The 20,384-nt window shown below is 42.5% G+C and overlaps 12 protein-coding genes across 12 annotated transcripts; 3 read left to right on the forward strand and 9 right to left on the reverse strand.

Annotated features, from left to right (window-relative positions):
* Positions 1-96: 96 nt before the first annotated feature.
* Positions 97-3,434, forward strand: SAMD00019534_016150 (hypothetical protein; the record flags this gene model as incomplete). Its single annotated transcript, XM_012902206.1, has 7 exons — positions 97-698; positions 827-1,326; positions 1,401-1,891; positions 1,953-2,036; positions 2,094-2,450; positions 2,538-3,006; positions 3,076-3,434. The coding sequence occupies 7 exons, from the start codon at positions 97-99 to the stop codon at positions 3,432-3,434; spliced, it is 2,862 nt and encodes a 953-aa protein (XP_012757660.1).
* A 162-nt stretch (positions 3,435-3,596) lies between these two features.
* Positions 3,597-5,009, reverse strand: SAMD00019534_016160 (hypothetical protein; the record flags this gene model as incomplete). The annotated part of the gene is made up of 3 exons (XM_012902207.1): positions 3,597-3,905; positions 3,976-4,737; positions 4,821-5,009. The coding sequence occupies 3 exons, from the start codon at positions 5,007-5,009 to the stop codon at positions 3,597-3,599; spliced, it is 1,260 nt and encodes a 419-aa protein (XP_012757661.1).
* A 571-nt stretch (positions 5,010-5,580) lies between these two features.
* Positions 5,581-8,076, reverse strand: SAMD00019534_016170 (hypothetical protein; the record flags this gene model as incomplete). The annotated part of the gene is made up of 3 exons (XM_012902208.1): positions 5,581-6,409; positions 6,503-7,848; positions 8,026-8,076. The coding sequence occupies 3 exons, from the start codon at positions 8,074-8,076 to the stop codon at positions 5,581-5,583; spliced, it is 2,226 nt and encodes a 741-aa protein (XP_012757662.1).
* A 396-nt stretch (positions 8,077-8,472) lies between these two features.
* On the reverse strand, positions 8,473-9,631 carry SAMD00019534_016190 (hypothetical protein; the record flags this gene model as incomplete). The annotated part of the gene is made up of 2 exons (XM_012902209.1): positions 8,473-8,955; positions 9,020-9,631. Coding segments are annotated over 2 exons (1,095 nt in total), but the record flags the coding sequence as incomplete, so codon positions are not given.
* Positions 9,632-9,684: 53 nt separating this feature from the next.
* SAMD00019534_016180 (hypothetical protein) lies at positions 9,685-9,910 on the reverse strand (the record flags this gene model as incomplete). Its single annotated transcript, XM_012902210.1, has 1 exon — positions 9,685-9,910. A coding segment is annotated over one exon (226 nt), but the record flags the coding sequence as incomplete, so codon positions are not given.
* Positions 9,911-12,122: 2,212 nt separating this feature from the next.
* SAMD00019534_016200 (hypothetical protein) lies at positions 12,123-13,179 on the reverse strand (the record flags this gene model as incomplete). The annotated part of the gene is made up of 5 exons (XM_012902211.1): positions 12,123-12,368; positions 12,498-12,540; positions 12,714-12,827; positions 12,896-13,040; positions 13,116-13,179. 5 exons carry the CDS (start codon positions 13,177-13,179, stop codon positions 12,123-12,125), a joined length of 612 nt encoding a protein of 203 aa, XP_012757665.1.
* Positions 13,180-13,854: 675 nt separating this feature from the next.
* SAMD00019534_016210 (hypothetical protein) lies at positions 13,855-14,400 on the reverse strand (the record flags this gene model as incomplete). Its single annotated transcript, XM_012902212.1, has 1 exon — positions 13,855-14,400. One exon carries the CDS (start codon positions 14,398-14,400, stop codon positions 13,855-13,857), a length of 546 nt encoding a protein of 181 aa, XP_012757666.1.
* A 1,240-nt stretch (positions 14,401-15,640) lies between these two features.
* On the reverse strand, positions 15,641-16,246 carry SAMD00019534_016220 (hypothetical protein; the record flags this gene model as incomplete). Its single annotated transcript, XM_012902213.1, has 1 exon — positions 15,641-16,246. One exon carries the CDS (start codon positions 16,244-16,246, stop codon positions 15,641-15,643), a length of 606 nt encoding a protein of 201 aa, XP_012757667.1.
* An 893-nt stretch (positions 16,247-17,139) lies between these two features.
* Positions 17,140-18,975, forward strand: SAMD00019534_016230 (hypothetical protein; the record flags this gene model as incomplete). The annotated part of the gene is made up of 3 exons (XM_012902214.1): positions 17,140-17,472; positions 17,565-18,580; positions 18,753-18,975. Coding segments are annotated over 3 exons (1,572 nt in total), but the record flags the coding sequence as incomplete, so codon positions are not given.
* A 152-nt stretch (positions 18,976-19,127) lies between these two features.
* SAMD00019534_016240 (hypothetical protein) lies at positions 19,128-19,372 on the reverse strand (the record flags this gene model as incomplete). Its single annotated transcript, XM_012902215.1, has 2 exons — positions 19,128-19,241; positions 19,316-19,372. The coding sequence occupies 2 exons, from the start codon at positions 19,370-19,372 to the stop codon at positions 19,128-19,130; spliced, it is 171 nt and encodes a 56-aa protein (XP_012757669.1).
* Positions 19,373-19,433: 61 nt separating this feature from the next.
* SAMD00019534_016250 (hypothetical protein) lies at positions 19,434-19,739 on the forward strand (the record flags this gene model as incomplete). Its single annotated transcript, XM_012902216.1, has 1 exon — positions 19,434-19,739. One exon carries the CDS (start codon positions 19,434-19,436, stop codon positions 19,737-19,739), a length of 306 nt encoding a protein of 101 aa, XP_012757670.1.
* Positions 19,740-19,905: 166 nt separating this feature from the next.
* Positions 19,906-20,370, reverse strand: SAMD00019534_016260 (hypothetical protein; the record flags this gene model as incomplete). Its single annotated transcript, XM_012902217.1, has 2 exons — positions 19,906-20,046; positions 20,137-20,370. The coding sequence occupies 2 exons, from the start codon at positions 20,368-20,370 to the stop codon at positions 19,906-19,908; spliced, it is 375 nt and encodes a 124-aa protein (XP_012757671.1).
* Between the last annotated feature and the right edge of the window lie 14 nt (positions 20,371-20,384).

Below are 20,384 nucleotides of genomic sequence, written 5' to 3' on the forward strand. Positions count from 1 at the left end.
GAATGAATGAATGACTTACGACTCTCAACAAACATACAAACAAACAAACAAAAGGTATTACATTCATTCTATTCATCAAGTATCGATCAATCAAACATGGCATTGGCACAGGATTGGTTGATAAACTTTCAAAAGTCAGACAATGCATGGCAGATAGCGCCTCAACTGTTACAGTCACCAACGGTTGAGATACAATACTTTGGCGCATCGACGATAGAGGCAAAGATAAAGAGCGATTGGTCTAATATGTCACAGGAGATGCGATTGCATCTGCTCGAGCAGCTGCTGGCCATCCTTCGGAACGACTTTGAGAAGCTGCCCAAGATGGTGGTGACACGTCTGTGTCTGGCCGTCTGCGCCATCTCGTGTCTGTCGACGCCGGAGCTGTGGCAGTCGCCCATCCCCGATATCATGTCGCTGTCGTTCCCCGACGTCAATGACACGAGTCGCTTCGACCCCAGTCGAGCCAACCTGCTGCTCGAGCTGCTCACCCTATTCCCTCACGAGCTACTCTTTTGCGACTTTATCACGAATGAGAAGCGCAACATGGTCGGCTACGAGTTCAGCAAGTACATCGAGAATGTCATTCAAATCCTCTCCTACATCATGTCTCTTCCCACCTCTCCCGCGACCTCACAGCTCATGAAGAACGCGCTCAAATGTCTCAGAAGTTGGGTACTCTTTGATACACCTGCAAAGTATGTTGTGCCTCACCAGGTGACCAACGCCAGCTCTTACTAACTTATGTCCTCCTCCTCATGGGTCCATCACTCAATCAATCAATCATGGAACCATTCCCAATCACTCACTGATCAATCAATCAAAGATATATACTCCTTGGATCATTGTTAAACAATTGCTTCACATCGGTCAGCAGAGACCCTCAGTTGGTGGAGGACTTCATATTGGTGTTGGATGAGATCTTCACGTTTATGGGCGGCAAACACTTTAAGCAGTATCCCAACTCATTCGAATCGGTCGTTGGCAAGATATTGGACACGCTGCCCAACTACTTTGTGCTGGCACACCAGGAGGACAATCAGAAGATCTACGGATCGATATTCCTCCTATTCACTCATATCCCCGAGAATCATGCAAGATTGTTATTGTCGAGCGCTTACAATGAGCAGTACATGAAGGTTCTCATCAACATTGCCAATCAGATCAGTGTGGAGCTGTGCGATCTTGTCGAACCAGTCATCAGCGAAGTGCACACACTACATGAACGTGAGGTCGACATCTCACGCTGGCATCCCTTCCTCTTTGATGCAATCAAGTTGCTACACAGCAAGTGCATGTTTCCAGACAATGACAATGATGAAAGTGGTATGTCGTTAACATCTGATGATCATTCATTTGCTCGCTCACTCACTCCATTCAATCAATCAAACCTATTACAGTGGAGATGGACAAGTTCTACAGCTTTAGATCAATAGCTGGCGACTCTTTATTGAATATATATAGTATACTGGAGAGGCAAACACTCCAGTTCCTGCTGTCTGCTCTTTGGGAAGACATAAACAACCTTCCAAACAGCACGTGGCAGTCGATAGAGGCCACCGTCTACCTGATCGGATGTCTGTCCGAGGGCATTGCAGAGGACATTTCATTCATTCCCCAGTTGTTCCAAGTGATTGGTTCGCTACCAATTCAATCCACACCGCTGATAAAGTCCACGATTGTACTGGCGGGTAAGTACGCCAACATGCTCGAGAAGAGTACAGAGTTCCTGGTCAAGCTCGTCAGCGACTTTATACCTGCACTGTCCAATCCAGAGTTGGCCAGTGTCACAGCCGACTCAATCCTATCCATTGCCAGGAACAAGAAGTGCGCCAAGCTTCTCACGTCCAACATACGCGACATGATCATTAGATGTGAGCCAATATTCATTGTAAGTCAAAGGGTGGATGATCAATCAATCAGCTGACTCACTCACAACATGTACCATGTAGAGTAACGATAGCGAAACATCAAGAAAGATAATAGAGGCATTGTTGGAGATTATTGCCAGACTACCAATGAATGAAGACACTGGTGTATATATATCATGTCTGATCAAGCCACATATCAATTATATAATCCAACATATGAAGAATCAACCAAACGATATAACAACTACATCAACAACAAACAATGCGTCACCTAATATTACAACATCAGCTACTACAACACATAACAACAACAAAGATCACAGTATACTCATCAACTCAATCAATATATTATCCAAACTATTCAAGATATTCGAGACTGATGATAAAGAGGAAGATGAGGAAGATGAGAATGAAATACCGACAAACAACAACTTCAAGAACAACAACAACAACAATAATAACAATAACAACAACAACAACAACAATATTCAGTCAACGATACTATCGATTGCACTCAATGTATTGCCAGTGACTGGAAACCTGTTGCAATCATACTCCCGCGATGCCGACATCATTGAGGTAAGTACAACTGTGGTTCCAGCCAAACTCAAGTATCCAGTATCCGCAGCCTACTAATCATCCGGATGTCCGTCCAATCAATCAAAGTCAATCTGTCACCTCTACAAGGAGATAATAATGAGTTGCACAGAGGATGTTGGCAAATACATCTCGACAATATTCGAGCAATTAGCCAGTGTATATGAAGTTATGCCACTGGCCCCTTTGCTTAATACGATGTCTGTGGGCATCCCTTGGCTGCGGTCCGACAGTTCATACGATTTTCTCAAGCAGTCGATCACCATGGTCACAGCGGCAACATTTGAGTTGTGGAAGAAAGGCAACGCTGATCGCGTCGGCTTCCTCCACACGCCCACACAGTACAACCTATCAATCCAACCGCTCATCACCAAGGAGTACTTCTCCCTGCTGCAACAATGCATCAAGTATACAGTGCGCTCATTCCCCGCCAACTTTGTCGCGCCAATCTTCCAGGTAACGCTGGAGAACCTATTGAACATACAAGACAAAGCCACGGCAATCCCCGCCTTCACATTCGTATCCACTTTGTTATCGAGTAAGTACATAACCTTGTGGCACCTCAATGAATATGGCACAACTAACATTGTGAATAACTACCAACTAGTCGAACAAAAGAAACATTCACCAGAGTACCAACTGTTCAAGGCAGAGTTGGATGTTTTGTTGGCACAACATGGCGAGTACTTGATCAATCAGGTGTTGTACGCGATTGGCGGTGGATCACCACGTAGCTTGTCACAATACCTTGGTCTGATCGTCACAGCACTCGTCACTTACTATCCAAACACATTCCGACCGATTGCCATGCGTCTTCTCTCTGTTGAGGGTTTCCCAACATCGCACATCACCGCCAAACAGAAGGAGAAGTTCCTTGCCAACTTGATGAGACTCAAGATCAAGAAGGCTATCTATGACTTCTCTGTCATATGTCTTGGACTCTCGGAGAAGGGACTAGAGATATGATCATTCGATTAGTTGGTTGGATGAATAAAGGGTTTGATGCTGATCCAGCAACTTATGTTGGCTGGACAACATGATTTATTGATAATTATCCCTTAAGATTCATTTGGATTGCTGTTGTTGGGTGACCTGGTCACACCAACATAAACAAACACTCTCTATCTCTTATTGCTCCTCCTCTGGCTCCTCAGTTGGGGTCGATGAGGTAGCTGGAGCAGTGGAAGAGGAGGATGAAGATGAGGAGGAGGCAGCTGGAGATGATGAGTTGTACTTTTGCTCAAGATACTCAATCACTTCGTTGAAGCGAAGAAGTCCTTTCTCGCGGATGGTCTGGATGGTGCTTTCAATGTAGGTGACGGTCTGTTTAACAATGGCATAGTCAGAGTTCTTTAGCTTGTTGGAGGTGGCTTCGATCTGGTCTTTCAAAATGGTTCCGGTCTTTTCAAGTATTCTGGTGCTCTCTTCTTTGAATTTCTGTTGTTGTAATATGTTAGTTATTGCCTATTGTGTTCCTTGATGGATCATTCAATGTTGTTATACATACTCTAAGCTTCTCATTCTGGTCGACAATTTGGAGGATGCGGTTTCTGGATTCGGTGACGTAGGCGGTAAGTTCTTTGGTGCGGGTGGCAAAGTCAATGTCTGGGCTGAATTGCTTGATCCAAACGGAGAGGCTGCCGACAGCCTCGACGGTGGCATCGAGGTAGTTGAAGATCTTGTCGATTGTCTTCTTGGAGAAGACGTCATCCTTGATCTCCTGGACGGACATACCCTTGAGCTCCTTGAAGGTCTGCTCGAGGCTCTCGACGGTGGAGGCGATCTGCTTGACGGCGGCGGTTTGGGCGACTCCCTGGTAGGAGTTGGCTGGGATGTGCTTGACGGACTCGTAGTTGACTCTGTTGCGGAGCTTGTAGAGAACTGGGAATCTTCTCTCGACGTTGAACATGTCAGACTCTTGTGGAGTGTCGTTGTTCTGGGCGGGGAGCACAGTGTCCACGATGGACTCGGCCAAGGCCTCTGATCTGTTGACCAGCTCGGCAATCTTGGTGCCCTGGATCTTGCCGTGGCCAAACTCCAAGACGTTGTCGATGGAGGCATCGACAGTGGAGATCTTGCCAATAGCATAGTCTCTGACTGGAGCAGTGACTGCATTGTTAACATACTCAGTTGCCTTGTTAACATTGGTCTCGATCTTGTCCAACTTGTCAACGCTGAATTTGTCCACCTGTTTCAACATTGGCTCACAAGCATTGTAAATTGGTTGAGCAACCAATCCAATAGTTGATTCGGACAACTCCATTGGTTTCTAAATATTTTAATTATCATGTTAGTAAGTTGAGTTCAAGTATATATATTATATGATTGATTAATTGATTGAGTTATCTTTACCTTCAACAGGGTGAAACCCTTGGCATAGTTGTACCAGTTCAACGAGGCACTGACAGACTTGTTGACGAGGGAGTAGTCATAGAGACGGGAGAGAGTTTGGTACTTATCAATGAGTACGATGATTTGTGGCTGGTTACCCTGAGCAGCATCAGAGGCAGCAGGTTGTTGAGCGGTATCCGCAGAAGACATTATCTTTTTTTGTTATATAGTTGTTGTTTGTTTTAGATTCAAACAATATATTTAAATGTAGAAAGTAGAAATTATTAGTGATGATGATGATAAATGATTAACTGATGACAGTAATTATGTGTATGTATTGGTTTGTTTGTTAGTGAAGTGAAGATTGGAGGACTGTGTGTTAATTAAATAACTTGAGGGGTCGCGTTGTGTGTGTTTGTGTGTGAGAAGAAGAGCAAGAGATAATAATAAACGTCCCAATAAGGAATAATGAATCACCACCCTTTTTTTGAACATAAAGTTTCGTAAAGTATCACCTTTTTTGTCAACCAAGATCGAGTATGACACTTAGTCATTCGGCACTGGGTGCCTGTTTTCGGTTGATCTGATGTGACCCATCTTGGTTCAGTGTGTGTTTGTTACCTCACCTCGGTTGGTGAATCATGATACCTCAAAGAATGATTGATTGGGTGCGTGTATGGCTATTGATTCATACCCTTGGTGTCGTGTGCTGGACCGTGACTCCCCAACATTGGTGGTGTGATTGGGGAGTCATTGAATATGTGTCACATAATAGTTTACGCTAATCAAACTGTTGTCGCTTGTTGTATTGCTTAAATATAGACGAAGGGTCGACCTTGGTGTGGCTGTCGACTGGGGCCAGTCCTTCTGTGTCTTGGGCTTCCGTGGCTTCCATCTGGGACAACTCAATGTCCTCTGCGTCGTCTACTGACTCACTGGGCACAGCTGTATTGGCTGGAGTTGATTTGTTCTTGTACAAGAATGATGGCTGTTCATATGGGTTGTCCAACTCGCGGTCCTCCTTCAAGATCTCTGACGCCAGTGACAAGTCCATCAAGTTGTCCTTCTCCTCCTCCTCTTCCTCATTGTTGTAGTTGTTGCTGTACATGTTGTTGGGAGTTGACAATGATGATGATGATGATGAACCAGTCTTAAACACACCCAAGAATCTATTCTTCAATTGCTGTGATCTGATCAAGTCCTTGTTCTGTGATTTCCTGGCGGCATTGACAAGCTCGGGGAAGACGATGGTCTCGTAAAGGTCCATGGTGACATTCATCCTCTTCTGATCCTTGTCCTTGACAAAGAATATGTTGGGCACGTACTTGGTCTTGATGCTCTTGCCCAGATGCAGTCGCAGACGTGGCGTGATGGCTGTCAGTCGCGTCTGGATCTGCTGATCGGTCAGTGTTTCGTACTTTTGACTGTAGCGCATGTCGCGCTCGGCCGCCATCCTCTTCTTGACGGCCGAACTGCTCTCCACGACCGGCGTCGGCTCGCGCAGACTCTGCTCCAGCGACGGCACACTAATGTTGAGAGTGACCTTGCTGGTCTGGGCCATCTGCGTGTGGCCGCTTCCAAATGAGAAGTCCTTGGGTATTGCTGATTGTCTCGTTGTGTGTGTATTCGCAGTAGTGTGTTGGGCGTGGACCGCGTTGGCCTTGTTCGTTGTGGACGACGACTTGATGTCTGGGCGAACATACAGTTCATCCTTATAATGTTGTTGAACTATCCTCTTTGCCTTGTTGGTCGCCAGGTTTGAAATGATCTCGGGGATGGTCATGGCATCGTCCATCAGCATTCTGGCCTTTTCCTCCTCCTCGTCCATTGCTGAGTCGTTGGACGGGCCTTCACCACCCTCAGCCATGGCCTCGGCCTCTGCCACAGCCAATGCCTGGTTGTGTTCAAACCTGTCCACCTGTTCCATGAGTTCATATGCGTTTGTTGGCTCATTGCTGTAGCCATCTTGTTCGTTGTCCAACTCGCCAATATCATTGCCATTGCCATTGCCACTGACATTATGCACGACAGCATCGTTGTCTCGCTCCCAGAACACCTTGACCCATCGCAAATCACTGGACATCAGTGCGCGAGTGAGAATGATGCCTGAGCGCGAGAGGATGGGGTCGGACACCAACTCGTCGTCTTGAATCGCGTCATTGTCTGTGCTTCTGAAGAATCCATAGCCAGTGTGTGCGTCGCGGCGAAGTGCATTCTCCTGTCTCGTAGCATTGTTATCCTCATGCGCAAACATGAACGAATCATTGAGCACCTCCAGGATGCGATCGGACATCTTCTTTTGGAGAATGGTATGCTCGTCTTCATTGTCATCGATGATCGTCCTGCGCTTTGGTCGTCGCTTCTCAATCTTCTCGCGGCCAAGATGTGCCTCCATTCGCTTCAGGTTGTTTTTCTCGGCACGCGACGTCACCTTGTCGGGCTTGGTGAAGTAGTCCTCGTAGTCGGCGGGGATCTCAAACTTGCCACAAAAGAGCGAGCCGTCGTCTGTGCGCTCGAGGCCGACCTTGGACAGCTCGCTGCGCTCGTCGCGATCGTGATCATACGTTTGCAGGCCCTGCTTCTTGTAGTTCCACAGCTGCCAGCCACTCTCCTTCTTCTCCATGCCCTTCTCCATGAACTCGTTGGAGCGCATCGAGTCGGCGATGAAGCGCGCATCCCCCTTGTTGTCGGGCTCCATCACCTGGTAGCTCTCGCGGATGTATGTTCGACCCGACGGCTTGTAATCCTCGTCATAGTCGTCGTCTGCGTCTTCGGGGCGTACGAGTGAGCGCTCGTCATAATGCCCCGAGTCAATCATTTCGTCCACGCGCTTCTCCATCTTCTTCCTGTCGCTCGCCCTCTTGCCATGATCGACAAATTGCTCCTGTATCGATGTGATCTTCTCCGGATTGATTGTTCTATGTACTTTAACATTACTCCATGATCCCTCCAATGATGTATCTGATGTGTTGTTGTTGTTGTTGTTGTTGTCTTGTTGCTCACTTTGTTGTTGTTGTTGTTGTTGTTGTTGCTTCTTCTTTAATCGAGACTGTTGATGTAGATGTGATGATAATGATTTGGGTCTATTCAATGTAGCATATCCATTGTGACCCAATGATGATGTCGATGTTGATGTTGATTGATCAAACAGTATGTTTGAATGATGTGAAGGTGATGTTGTTGTAATATTATTATATCTTAAATATATATAACATGTATGATGTACATTTAATACACGATTTCTAATGCCATTGCCATGTAGTATATGACTCAGCATTGTTATCTGTATCTCTGTATCTTTTTATTTCTTTGAAGTGTTTGTCGTCTCGTTCGTCTGACTTTGTGTTGCAAAATGTTAATTTGGAAACATTGTTGTAGAATCCAAGTTGTATTTATGTACAAATAATATAGCAACTCGAGTATATCCTACCTAGATCTTATACCTGCCAACACTCGTCTCATTGCAAATAGATTCAATGGAATGGTAGAATCAAGAGTAACGACGGGAGTTGGGATCGGTCGCATTCACACTAATTGAATATATGAGTAGTTTAGTTCCAATGCGATAAATATAACAAGGGAGAGTTTATGTAGTAGTAACACTGGATATTCTATCGATAGAGTAGAGTTGATAACTGATTAGATTGATTCGGTTGATTGATTGAAGTTATATTGATTCAATAGGGAGTGTTGCCACTGGTATCCTCCTACTCCTGGTAATAAAACTTGATGATGTTGATGATGGAATGGTCTTGGAGGGAGGTGACATCTTGGCCTTGGTTTGTTCTGGATATATCCTTGAGCGAGCCTTCTGGTTTGGCTTACTAATTCGGCGATGATTAATATTATTATTAATATTCAGTCCGGCACCATCGACTGGTGTCAAACTATCGGTTTGATTAAGTTGTTGTTGTTGTAATTGATGATGTTGAATATGATGTTGTTGATGTTGATGATCAGATGAATCATCAGAGTTTGGTGTAGATTGTGATAATGTTGAGGATGTAATTGATATTTGTTTGTTTGTGATCAAGTTGACAATATGACCCAATAGTTGATCAATGAAGCGATTGGTGATCACTTGATCGTTGAGGAAGTACAATGTTGGTTCAATCAACTCGCACTCTCCAACACATAATTTACCATTATACCTTAGCTATTGATTGAATGATGTTAGTATGAGTGCTCAATTGATTGAATGAATGAGTGGATGTACATACCAAGTCTACACGAGTATATAATATAGAGTTGTTTGATCGACCGACATATTCCATGACTTTCTTGGCCATGGACAGGTCGTTGAGGTTGGGGTTCGGGTTCGGCTCAACACTACCTCCATAGGTCTCCTGGACACGGAAGTCTGATGGTGGGGGATGCTTGATGATTGAATGAGAGAACTCTTGATTGAAGAACACGAATGATAACTCGCCCTCTTGCAACACTGATTCGGCGAATGGTTGAATGATCATATCAGAGTGTGCCAAGTATTGAGTAAACATATCTTGATATTGTTGCCAATTGTCAGTTGTGAATTGGAATGTGCCATAGCTGTCGGCTCCTAGGCAGGGCTTCATAACAAATCTTTGTTGATCAGAAGGGAACTTCATCATTCGTTTGCCCTCCTCAATCAATTGGATCAATGTGGTTGTGCATGTTGAAGAGCGATCGATGAATATACTTGGAATAATATCAATTCCAGCATTCTCCAACTCCAACAAATACTTCTTGTCCCAGTTCCACATAATCTTATCTACATCGTTCAACACTGGTATCTTCTGTCTCTTCATATCCAACATCCATTCCTTAAACTTATCAAACTTTGGAACATAATCCTATGAGAGTGTGATGAGTTAGTATGTGCGTGTGAATGAGGTGGAATAGTTCCAGGTCAAACATACCCAAGTTGATCTAAGGATTAAAAGAGAGTAGTTGGACCATTTGATATCTTTGGCATCCCAGATCACTGGTTCCACTGTGAATAGACCAAGGCTCGACAATGTCCTGAACATGATGAGGTCATCATGAGCAAGATTGGGTAGATTTGAACATGTTACCAATCCAATTTTAATGGTTGGAAGTGGTAGTGTTGTCGTTGATATATGTGATTGATTGAGTGACGATGACTGCCACTGTTGATGCTTTGGAGAGATCAATGCTGGAGGGACACATGGTCTAATATATTGAACTGACATGGACATTCTTTAAATAAATATATATAAATATAAATAATAAATAAAATAAATAAATATATGTTACAGGTGTAGTTGAATGTTGACTGATTGATGGATTGATAGTATGATTGAATAATGTTAATATGATTGTTTGATTTAATTGGATAAATCTAAACACTTAAGTTGTCGTGTGTGATTGGACGAATGAGTGTGGGAAGTGTGGAGTTTGGGTAGGGCGAGTATCAGTTGTGATTGATTGACGGATGGATGATTGAGTAGTTGTTGACAATTAGATGTATAACAATATATATCTGTTTCCTGACTTTTAAATAATAATGGTATTTGGACTGGACGGACTGGATAGGATTGGTTGAGGTGAAGTCTGATTGGATTGAGGGAGGGAAGGTGGATCAATCGATCAAACACACACTTTTCTGACTGATTGATTGTATGAAAGAACTAATGAATGTAATGAATGAATGACTGACTTCATTAATTTCATTTAGAGCTCGATCAATCACAACCGTTCTATACTATACTATGACTCTTAGAATGATCAAACGACACCGCTCACTCTAGCAAATGCGTAAAACAATATAAATAGTCTATGGCTATATAAAGTAGTAATGTGTTTGTGAGTGGCTGGCTTGATGAAGTGAAGAGAACTGATGATATATTATATTATTATTAATGATGATGTTGTTGTTGTAAAGAGGTCCTAAAGGCATGCCAAGTTAGGAGGATTGGCTTTGGAGATTGAACTGGGCTGGTGCTGGACATATTGTGTTGCAGGGGTGTCTTTGACATGGAACCTAAAGGTGGTGCTGGGTCAATCACTATCCAAAGATTGTGTTGCCATGGAAAGTAAAGGTAACTGTTCCTTATTAACTATAACTACTTTGGCTCTGCAGTGCAGTGCCTTTGATCGAACCCCACATTAATGATGATGATGTGTTGGGTGTGAGTGTGATTGAGTGAATCGATTGAATGAGTGAGTGAGAGATAGATATAAAAAAGGATTGGTACATGTTATTGTTGTTATTGTTGACCTTTCAGAGAAGGCCATCTATCTATCTTTGTGAAGGTATGGTTTGGTGGGCACTCACACAACCACAATCACAATCAGTTCCAAACACACAGTGAACCAAATCAATCAGTTAAAGATAACATTCCTAATAAGAGCATAGTGATGGTATTTGAATGTCTGGTGGACCGACGAAAAGGTAAAAGGTGGATACAATCATCTTAAGAGAGAGGTCTAACACCTGATCAATATCAGGAAGGTCTCTATGTTGTGTGTCTGTGTGATTGTGTGAATAGTAAAGGGGTGGACCACAAGTGGTGTGATTGATTGATTGATGAATGATCACTACCACACACTCAATCACATACACACATATTCAATCAAATAATCCCACTACACTGGATTATCTTCAATCAATCCTTTCTGGAAGATGGAGGCTAAACCTCTGACCTCAAAGGTTCATGATATTTAATTCTGTAGATCTGATCCTTTTGACACTGATCATTCGTCGAGCCGACGACTTGGACGACGAAGGAACATGAGCCAACATATCACAAGCCTTGTGGTTTGATTCGACCAGTCGAACGGTGGACGATCGGCTTGTCAGGAGGCGGGCAGTCAGACAAGAAAGGCAAGGAAACAAGGTCTGATTGGTAGATTGTGTACAAACACGAAATGGTTATTAATTAATTTATTGACTTGAAAAGGAGAAGCTTCAAACAAAGGTGATTACGGTGATGATTGGAGATTGGATGATGATGATGATGTAGTGTGTTGTGTTGTTGATGCTGTTGGTGTTGATGATGATGTAACAAGTGTCGATTGGTGATGGGATTGTCACCGCCACGGAAGGCCGGCAAGCCAGTCGCAGAAAGGTATTGTTTGTGATTGGAGTGAGTGAGTGTTGATGATGTTGAAACAAGGGAGTACTATGTATGAATGAATGAATGTAATGTAGCTGAGTTGACAATCGAGAGTGGAGGGAGGCTGGAAGCTGGAAGCTGGCGGCTGGGTGAAGGGCTATGAATGCTGGATGGAGTTGGATGGGTTGAGTTGGAGTTGGGTTGGGTTGGGAAGGGGAGGAGGAGGGATTGATGGATGATGATGTTCTACTATGATATCATCTATCTATTTATAAGTCTCGACGATCTTTCTGCATATCTCGTTAAACAGCTCATTGACGTTGTAGCCAGTCTGCGCGGACGTTTCGAAAAAGATGACATCGCCCAACTCTGAAATGTACCTGCTGACCTCATCCACCTGCACCTCGCGGTTGGGCAGGTCCACCTTGTTGCCGGCGAGTGCCAGAATCAGGTTTGGTGATGCCTGCTTCTGCAACTCAGACACCCATTTCTTCAGTGTCTCAAATGTGTGCTGCAATGATTGAGTGATTGATTGAATTAATGAATGAGTTGACGTTTCGTTAGTCAATCGCTATGTGTGTTATGTGGCTGTGGCCCGACTCGACCCAGGCCAATGAAGTAGTTATTAATGACCACCTACCTTCTTTGTGATGTCGTATACGATGACTGCGGCTGAGGCTCCTCTGTAATATGATTGATTGAATGATTGTGTGAGTTATATATTACTTATGATGTCGCGCCACTGCAGTGGCTAACACTACACTCCCCTCTCCTGTCCTGACCCAGGCCTGGCTTAGGAGATGATGTGTATGTCCGTTCATTTAGACCTTGGGCCTTGGACCTAAGCTTGACTTACCTGTAATACATTGGCGTTAAACTTCTATATCTCTCCTGTCCAGCTGTATCCCAAATCTCGAGCTTCACATTGACACCATTGTCCAATGTTATATTCTTGACCAAAAATGCAGCGCTACATTGTAATTGTTGTTAGCTGATGATCTAGACTGAGCTGAGCTGAGCTTGTACATGTACACATACCCGATGGTTGAATCAGTAGGTCCAAACTCATTCCTGACCAGACGAGAAGCAATGCATGTCTTGCCTGTATTCATATCACCCAACAGTACAAGCTTGACACCCTTCTCCAGCTTTCCTCTGCTATCTGCCGAGTCCACAATGACAGCTATAGTAAAGTTATAATATATGTCAATCAATCAATCAATCCAATCAATTATACCTCTTTCAAAATCAAACCTACATCTACGATCTGGGTCACTTGGCTTGGCATCGTTTCCACAACATCCTCCTTGTTTCTTTGACATTCTTCTTTCTTCTTTAATGATAACGCTTTATATAAATATTGATCGAATCTAGATCCTTTGTATCTGTTGTTGTTGTTGTTGTTGTTGTTGTTGTTGTTGTATCTGTATACTTTAATATATATATATTGTGTAATAATATCTGTATGTTTGAAATGATGATGATGTGATTGATGTACAACAATGAATAATATACACGTCTTTTGTTCTTCTTGTTATTATGTGTATGTATATGTATAAGTGTGTGTGAGAGAGTGTGAATTGTGTGTTTGAAGGGATGGGATGGAGATTGGTTGATTGAGAGTGCGAGTGTCAACCTGTTTGTTTTGTTTGTCAGTTGTGTTGTTTGAGTTTATGTATGTTGTTGTCACACCAAACAAACCAAGTCCATAGGTTTGGAATGAAAAAAAAAACAAACATCGTCTGGCATGCCTCCCCTACTCCAACCAGATATTATTTTGCAAAATTCATGTAAATAGGTATTCCGAAAAGTGTGTCCTTTGCCATTCAATCGCTTGATCGCTTAAATTAGAATGTACATCATTATCCATTCACTCATTCAATCATACTTCAATCAATCTATCAATCAATCAAACAAGGTTTAGTGTAGTGATCAACAAACATTTATATTAGTTTGTTGTTGAGAGTGTTTTTATTGACAATCTGTTAGTTAGTTATTTAGTAGTGGAATTGACCTCCGAATGTTGGCTGGTAGAGACCAGCGCCAAACTGTTGTGGATAGTTATTGTAGATCTGTGGCTGGTTCTGGAGCTGACGGAGATTCTGTTGTTGGTTGCGCATGTTGTTGATTGATTGGTTGATGGCATCGATCTTGCCCTGCACCTGGGTCTTCTGCGTCTGGAAGGCGGTCTGCACGGCGGCGTCATTGCCCTGTGGCTGCTGCGAGATTGACTGCTGAAGTCTCTGGATATCCTGATTGGCATGATTGATGTTGGCTTCGACCTGATTGATCTTGCTCTCGTAGAAGGCTCTCTGGGTTGCACGCTGCTGGTCCTGATATTGTTGCATGGCCTGTTGATTGTATTGGAGTTGATTGTTCATCATCGGATTGTACAATGGTCCATTGTTGTAGAGTGTGTTGGGAGAGTAGACATGTTGGTGTGGTGGGTAGTACATGCTATTGACTGGTGGAGCCACGATGTAGTGGCAAGATGCAACTGCGATCAAGGCGACAAAAAGTATAAACTTGGCAATAAATGTCATTATTTCGATAGTGGAGGTATTAGTAGTAGTAGTAGTATTGGTATTATTATTATTATTAGATGTAATGATACTGGATATATTGACTGATTGATTATCCAATCTGTTTAAATACTTGTTGAAATGTTCATTCGTTGGACCACGTCCTTGATCGATGATGCATCATCAACATTCATTGCTAAAATTTACTTAAGTAATATACGTTGTAGTTTGTGATTGGAGTTCCAAAGTACTGGGCACTTTATCGCCTAATTTGGGAAATGATCCTCCTCGCTATTCCCTATGAGTGATCAACATTAATCATTCCATTTCCTTATTCGCAATGATATTGAAATTTTTTGATCAAACTACAAATTAAAATATATATTGATAATCAATCTTTTGTAAAAAGGATATTACACCAATGTATTTGATTGGATTGAAATTATTATTATATTTTGTGTTGTGTTGATCCAATCAATGACAATAAACAATAAATAATTGTGGAACAGTTTTGAATGGAGTTGCGAGTGAAGTGTTGATCAATCAAACCACACAACATACACTTTGGCCGAATTATCTACAGGTCTTTGATGAATATTATTCTATCATTTCTTCAAGCATTTGATCCTCCCAGTTTCAATATCAAATAAATTAATATCAGTTAATTAATCTAAAAATTAGATAATACCTATAATACCAAATTAAATTAATTAACTATTAATTTTAATTGTTTCCGGGTGTGTGTATAACTCAGGGGGCCCCCTATCCAACATTGCATCGGCTGCGCCGATTCCATTATTTACTTCCAATTACACTTTTATATTCTTTTATATTCTTTTGGGGAGTCTAGGGAGGATAATAACTGACACCAGGAGAAAATCTAAGGAGAACTCTCCAGAACCACCTTAACTAAACAAAGACTGTTAATAAGTTAGTCCAAGCTGGTGATTGTTTCATATAATCACAACTTACCTCCTTCTTCACATTGATGATGGTGTAGTCCCCAGCTGGATAAGGAGGCTGAACAATGTTTGGGCTAGGCCTGAGAGGAGCAACATAACCAACAGGAGCTGGATTGGGAGCCGGAGRGTTAGGGTCTCTAAGTCTGAGATTGGCTCGAACCAAATTCAGGCCAGCCATGATCTCTTCCTTACTACATCCTTGATTAAGAGGTTCCAGTGCTGGTTGTGCATCTGCATCTCTCCAGAAGACTCGGACTAGTCATCAGTTAGTGACCATRAAAGCTTGACTTGTGTCAGAGTCAGTACTTACCAGAAGGCTCAGTGATGTAGATGTGCTCGGTGCCAGCAGGGATCAGAGCGTTGGCGTTGGCCACGGCAGCATTCACAGCAGCTGGATGGTACTCGATGATACATCCTTGGAGATTGCGCAAGTTATGCAAGTTGGCACTATCAGGATTCTCGAGAATTCTTGCTCGGAGGTCTCTGTACCTCGTGTTGCCATTGACAGTAATGTCAAATTCAATGTTGGCGTAGTGCACTGTGATCTGACGATTGACTGGTGCAGCAGGTTTGGCGGCAGGTTTGGCAACGACCAGCGCGGCAGGAGGACCACCAGGAGGAGCAGGAGCACCGAGGGGAGCAGGCTTAGCAGGGGCAGGAGGGACTTCAATGGTAACGACAGCAACCTCAACTAGAGGTGCACCAGCAAGCGGAGCATCGGCAGGGAGAGCATCAGCAGGGGCAGGAGCACCCAGGGGAGCAGGCTTAGCAGGGGCATGAGGGACTTCGACAGCAACGACAGCTACCTCATTTAGAGGTGCACCGGCAAGCGGAGCATCGGCAGGGAGAGCACCAGCAGGGGCAACTACTTGAGCAGGTTGGACAACCGCTTGTTGATTATTCATTCTCTGATATCCTGTTGGTTTGTTGAATGACCATCCTAAGCTTCGCATTAGAGTTTATATACTGATAAACATACAGTCTCATGCAAGTTGATAGGTGTTAGAATGAATGAAAGGTCAATCAATTGATTGACTAATGCCACAACTTTGATTGTCGCGAGTATTCACAACTTCAAATAAAATAAATAAATAAATATCTCACACAGATATTATTATTAAACAAAATAAAGATATCTATCTTCAAATTAATTAATTAATTATTTAAATAATCTGATGAGGAAATTGTAATTCTTTCTTTATTTCTCGTGAGGGAATATAATTAATTCAAATTGAAATTTCAAATGAAAATAATCACTTATCTGATTCAACCAATAGGGTAATCAAATTAAATTGGACATTGTTAAAATATAATCAATAATATATATTCATTATTTATCATGTACATTGGGTACTAATCACACAATGATCACTTGAATATCTCAATCAAATAATGAATTATACAAATAAGAAGTTCCTATCAATGTTGGAAAACAAACACACGTAGTCAATGATCACCACTTCTGTTGTGTATTGACTGTGAGTGTGCGAGGTAGGTGGTGGTGGGTGTGCGTAAATGTTAAGTATTCCTCTGAGCTGATTGAGTTAGGCCCTATTGTAACAACAACAACAACAACAATGGTGAACAGAACGAACTCACCAATCTTTGAACACATCTGATCCTCATATTCCACCCTACCTTACCCTACCTAGCATGAATCACTGACTAATAATGGTGAGTGTAGTGGAGTAGTGACCTCCATAGAGTGTGGCTACATGATACTTGGATCACTATACCATTCACTCAATAACTCAATTTTAATAACCATATCATACTTATAATAATATAATAATATTGTATTAGCTTATCTTATTGTCCAGTGATCATGGATCGTATATTAGAAATTGGAAATACATTGTACGATGTGGCATCGGATAAGATCAACAATTTCAATTACAACGAGAAGAAGGAGTACTTGACAGAGTGTGTTGGAAATATTATAGGATATAATCTTGGCAATGTTCATGAATTGAATGGAAAGAGATTCACAGAGAAGACAAAGATTGCTGAAGGTGGATTTGGTATTGTATACCTTGTGGTAGATGACCTAAACAGAGAATATGCACTCAAACGACTCTTCGTATTGGAGCGGGATCGTCTACAATACACAAAGAACGAGATTGAGATCATGGTAAGCTAGGTTTTTAATATGATTGATTGATTGAGTGATTGAGTGATTGGAATAGTTCCATAGATTGATTGATTGAACTAATATATGAATAGACATCACTCAAACATAATAGGAATATTGTAAGGATGTTTGATCACACAATTAGAAGGAATGGAAATAAGAGGGAGTCAGAGGTATTGATGCTACTGGAGTATTGCTCAGGTGGATCAGTGTTGGACATTATGAATAAGCGTGGCCAGAGACAAGGTCTGTCTGAAAGAGAGATATTGTCAATATTCTCCGATGTCTGCAATGCGGTGTGCGACCTCCATTCCCAGAATCCACCAATCGCTCATCGTGATTTAAAGATTGAGAATGTATTGTATTGCCAGAGGAATGGATGCTATAAGTTGTGTGACTTTGGCTCGGCCACCACCAAGGTGTTCAGCACAGAGACTGAGCGTGATCGTTCCAACACCGAGGACGACATCAACACCTTCACTACCCTCCAGTACCGTGCACCAGAGATGGTTGACCTGTTCAGGAAGCAAGACATCACAGAGAAGGTCGACATATGGGCACTTGGATGTCTCTTGTTCAAGATGGCATTCTATGTCGATCCTTTCGAGACTGGTCTGGCAATACTCAATCACAATCTACGCATTCCAAACAATTCCAAGTTCTCAAAGGAATTCCATGACCTCATCGAGGCATTGTTGATCGATGATCCAGTCAGGAGACCAAACATCCATGATGTATTAGACATGTTGGACGCAATGAGATCAGGAGATGGTGGACACAGGAGGGAGAGATCTTCAAACTGCTCAAGAAATGATCGAGATAGACAAGTACCCGGTCGTGAGTCAAGGAACTCACCCAATCCCCCAACATCATTTGTTGCCGAGGGTCCATCATCTTCGTCAACGGGACAAAAGAAGAACCTTTATGATATGTTGCAATGGAGTGATGGTGATAGTCCAAAGCAACAACTTCAGCAGCATCAGAACAAGAGCACCCAGAAGCCACCAGCTCAGGCAAGTCCCAACTTGTTTGATGATGATCTGGAATGGACTCCACAGCCAGTCCAGAATTCTGGACAACAAGTTCCACAACAACAATATCAACAACAGCAACAACAGCAGCATTCATCCAAGCAATCCAACTTTCATGGTGGATTTGATTTGTTTGATCCATTTGCTTCACCTAATACGAATCTGTCCAATGTTGCTCAGGTTCAACATCAACAACAATCACTGGAATTGATCACTTTTGAGAAGGTTAATGTTCTCCAACCACAACAGCAACAACTTCAACAACCTCAACAATTCCAACAACAAAGGTTTGGACTGCCACAACAACAGCAACAGCAGTTCTACAACAAAAACAACTGGAACAACAACCCGAATGTTCCACAGAAGGGAAACAACTTCCAAAGACCAAACCCCAACTTCAATACCAATGTTCCACAACAGGGTGGTGGCGGTGCAAACTACAATCAGAGACCAAACTACAATGTCAACTTGAACAATAACCAACCACAACAACAACAATTAGGTGGACGAGGCGGACCCAATGTTCCCAACACCAATACCAACAACAATCCAGCGTTCAAGTTTGATAGTTTCCAAATGGTCAACAACAACAACAATCAGAGGAAATAGATGTTAAAGAGTTATTTAATCCAGGATCACTGGATTCCTGTGAATCCTCTTCTTCTGTCCTTTCCTCTCCATTCGCAATATCCTAATATCAGTGTTGGCAAAGCCTGGATGAAGGTGTTTGGTTGTAATCTAATTGATTGATTGACGGTGTGAGTGAGTTTGATTGGAATGGAATAGCTCCAGTGGATCATGATGATACATACAACTTCTACATCAAAGTATGTTGTGACCTTATTCATAAAGATAGACTCTGCAGACATTTGACGATGTTCATAACCAAGGTATATGACTGTATCTGCTGGTTGTAGTTTTGAAGGTCTGATGTATGGTGGCTCTTTCTCCTCCTCTGGTTCTTCCAGCTTGTCGTTCGTAGTAGTAGTAGTAGCTGATTCCTCGTTTGATCCATCTTTCTCATCATCATCCTGTGTCGTCGTTGATGCCGTTGATGTTGTGGATGTCGTTGAAGTAGTTGTTGTTGATGTTGTAGTTGGCGCTGTGTATTGGATATCATCCTCCTCGATCACTTTCTTCTTTGGATGGAATGATGAAAGGTCCAATAAACTGGTGAGCAACAAGTCAACACAGTCATCTTCATACATCAAGTCTGATCCAACTATCATATCATAAGGTGGATGGAATGTTGATACATCATTGCCCCACCATAGTTCATTCACTTTAGTCTTTGTCATACTACAGTTATGTCTGACATTATAATGTAGGATATCATGCATACTCTTTTGGTCTACATATAGAGTGAGTCAGTCAATGCACATTCGATCAGTCGATCAATCAATCACTCACCTGTCAATACAATATCAGCGTCAAGTAGACTTAGAGCAATGCCCAGCAGTCCAACACCACTTCCAAGTTCTATTACTCTCTTTCCTTTCAAATTCTTTGATCCAATCTCTATCTCAAAGTACTTGGACATGACCTATCATTCACCTGATGGATTAGTCGTGATGCCCATGTCTCCCATCAATCAATCAATCAATCAATCAATCGATCAATCAAACAGACTTACAATTGAACTATCCCATACTGTTGAGCCTACTCTTGGACCCTTTGAACTCTGTTTGATCTCTATTGTATGTGTTTGGAAGGGCAGGACAAAGGGTTCTTTGAAACGCTCGTAGTAGTCCCATCCTCGAGGCAACACCAACGAACTTCCCGTGTTATTCCTCTCTGCTGCACCCTTTGTCGCTGCCTCCTTCTTCTTTGATACGCCTCCTCCTTGACTACCACCTGTTCTTCCCATTATTTATATCTTAT

The sequence above is a fragment of the Acytostelium subglobosum genome (genome assembly GCF_000787575.1).
Source record: "Acytostelium subglobosum LB1 DNA, scaffold: scaffold3, whole genome shotgun sequence".
In the NCBI taxonomy this organism is placed as follows: Eukaryota; Evosea; class Eumycetozoa; order Acytosteliales; family Acytosteliaceae; genus Acytostelium; species Acytostelium subglobosum.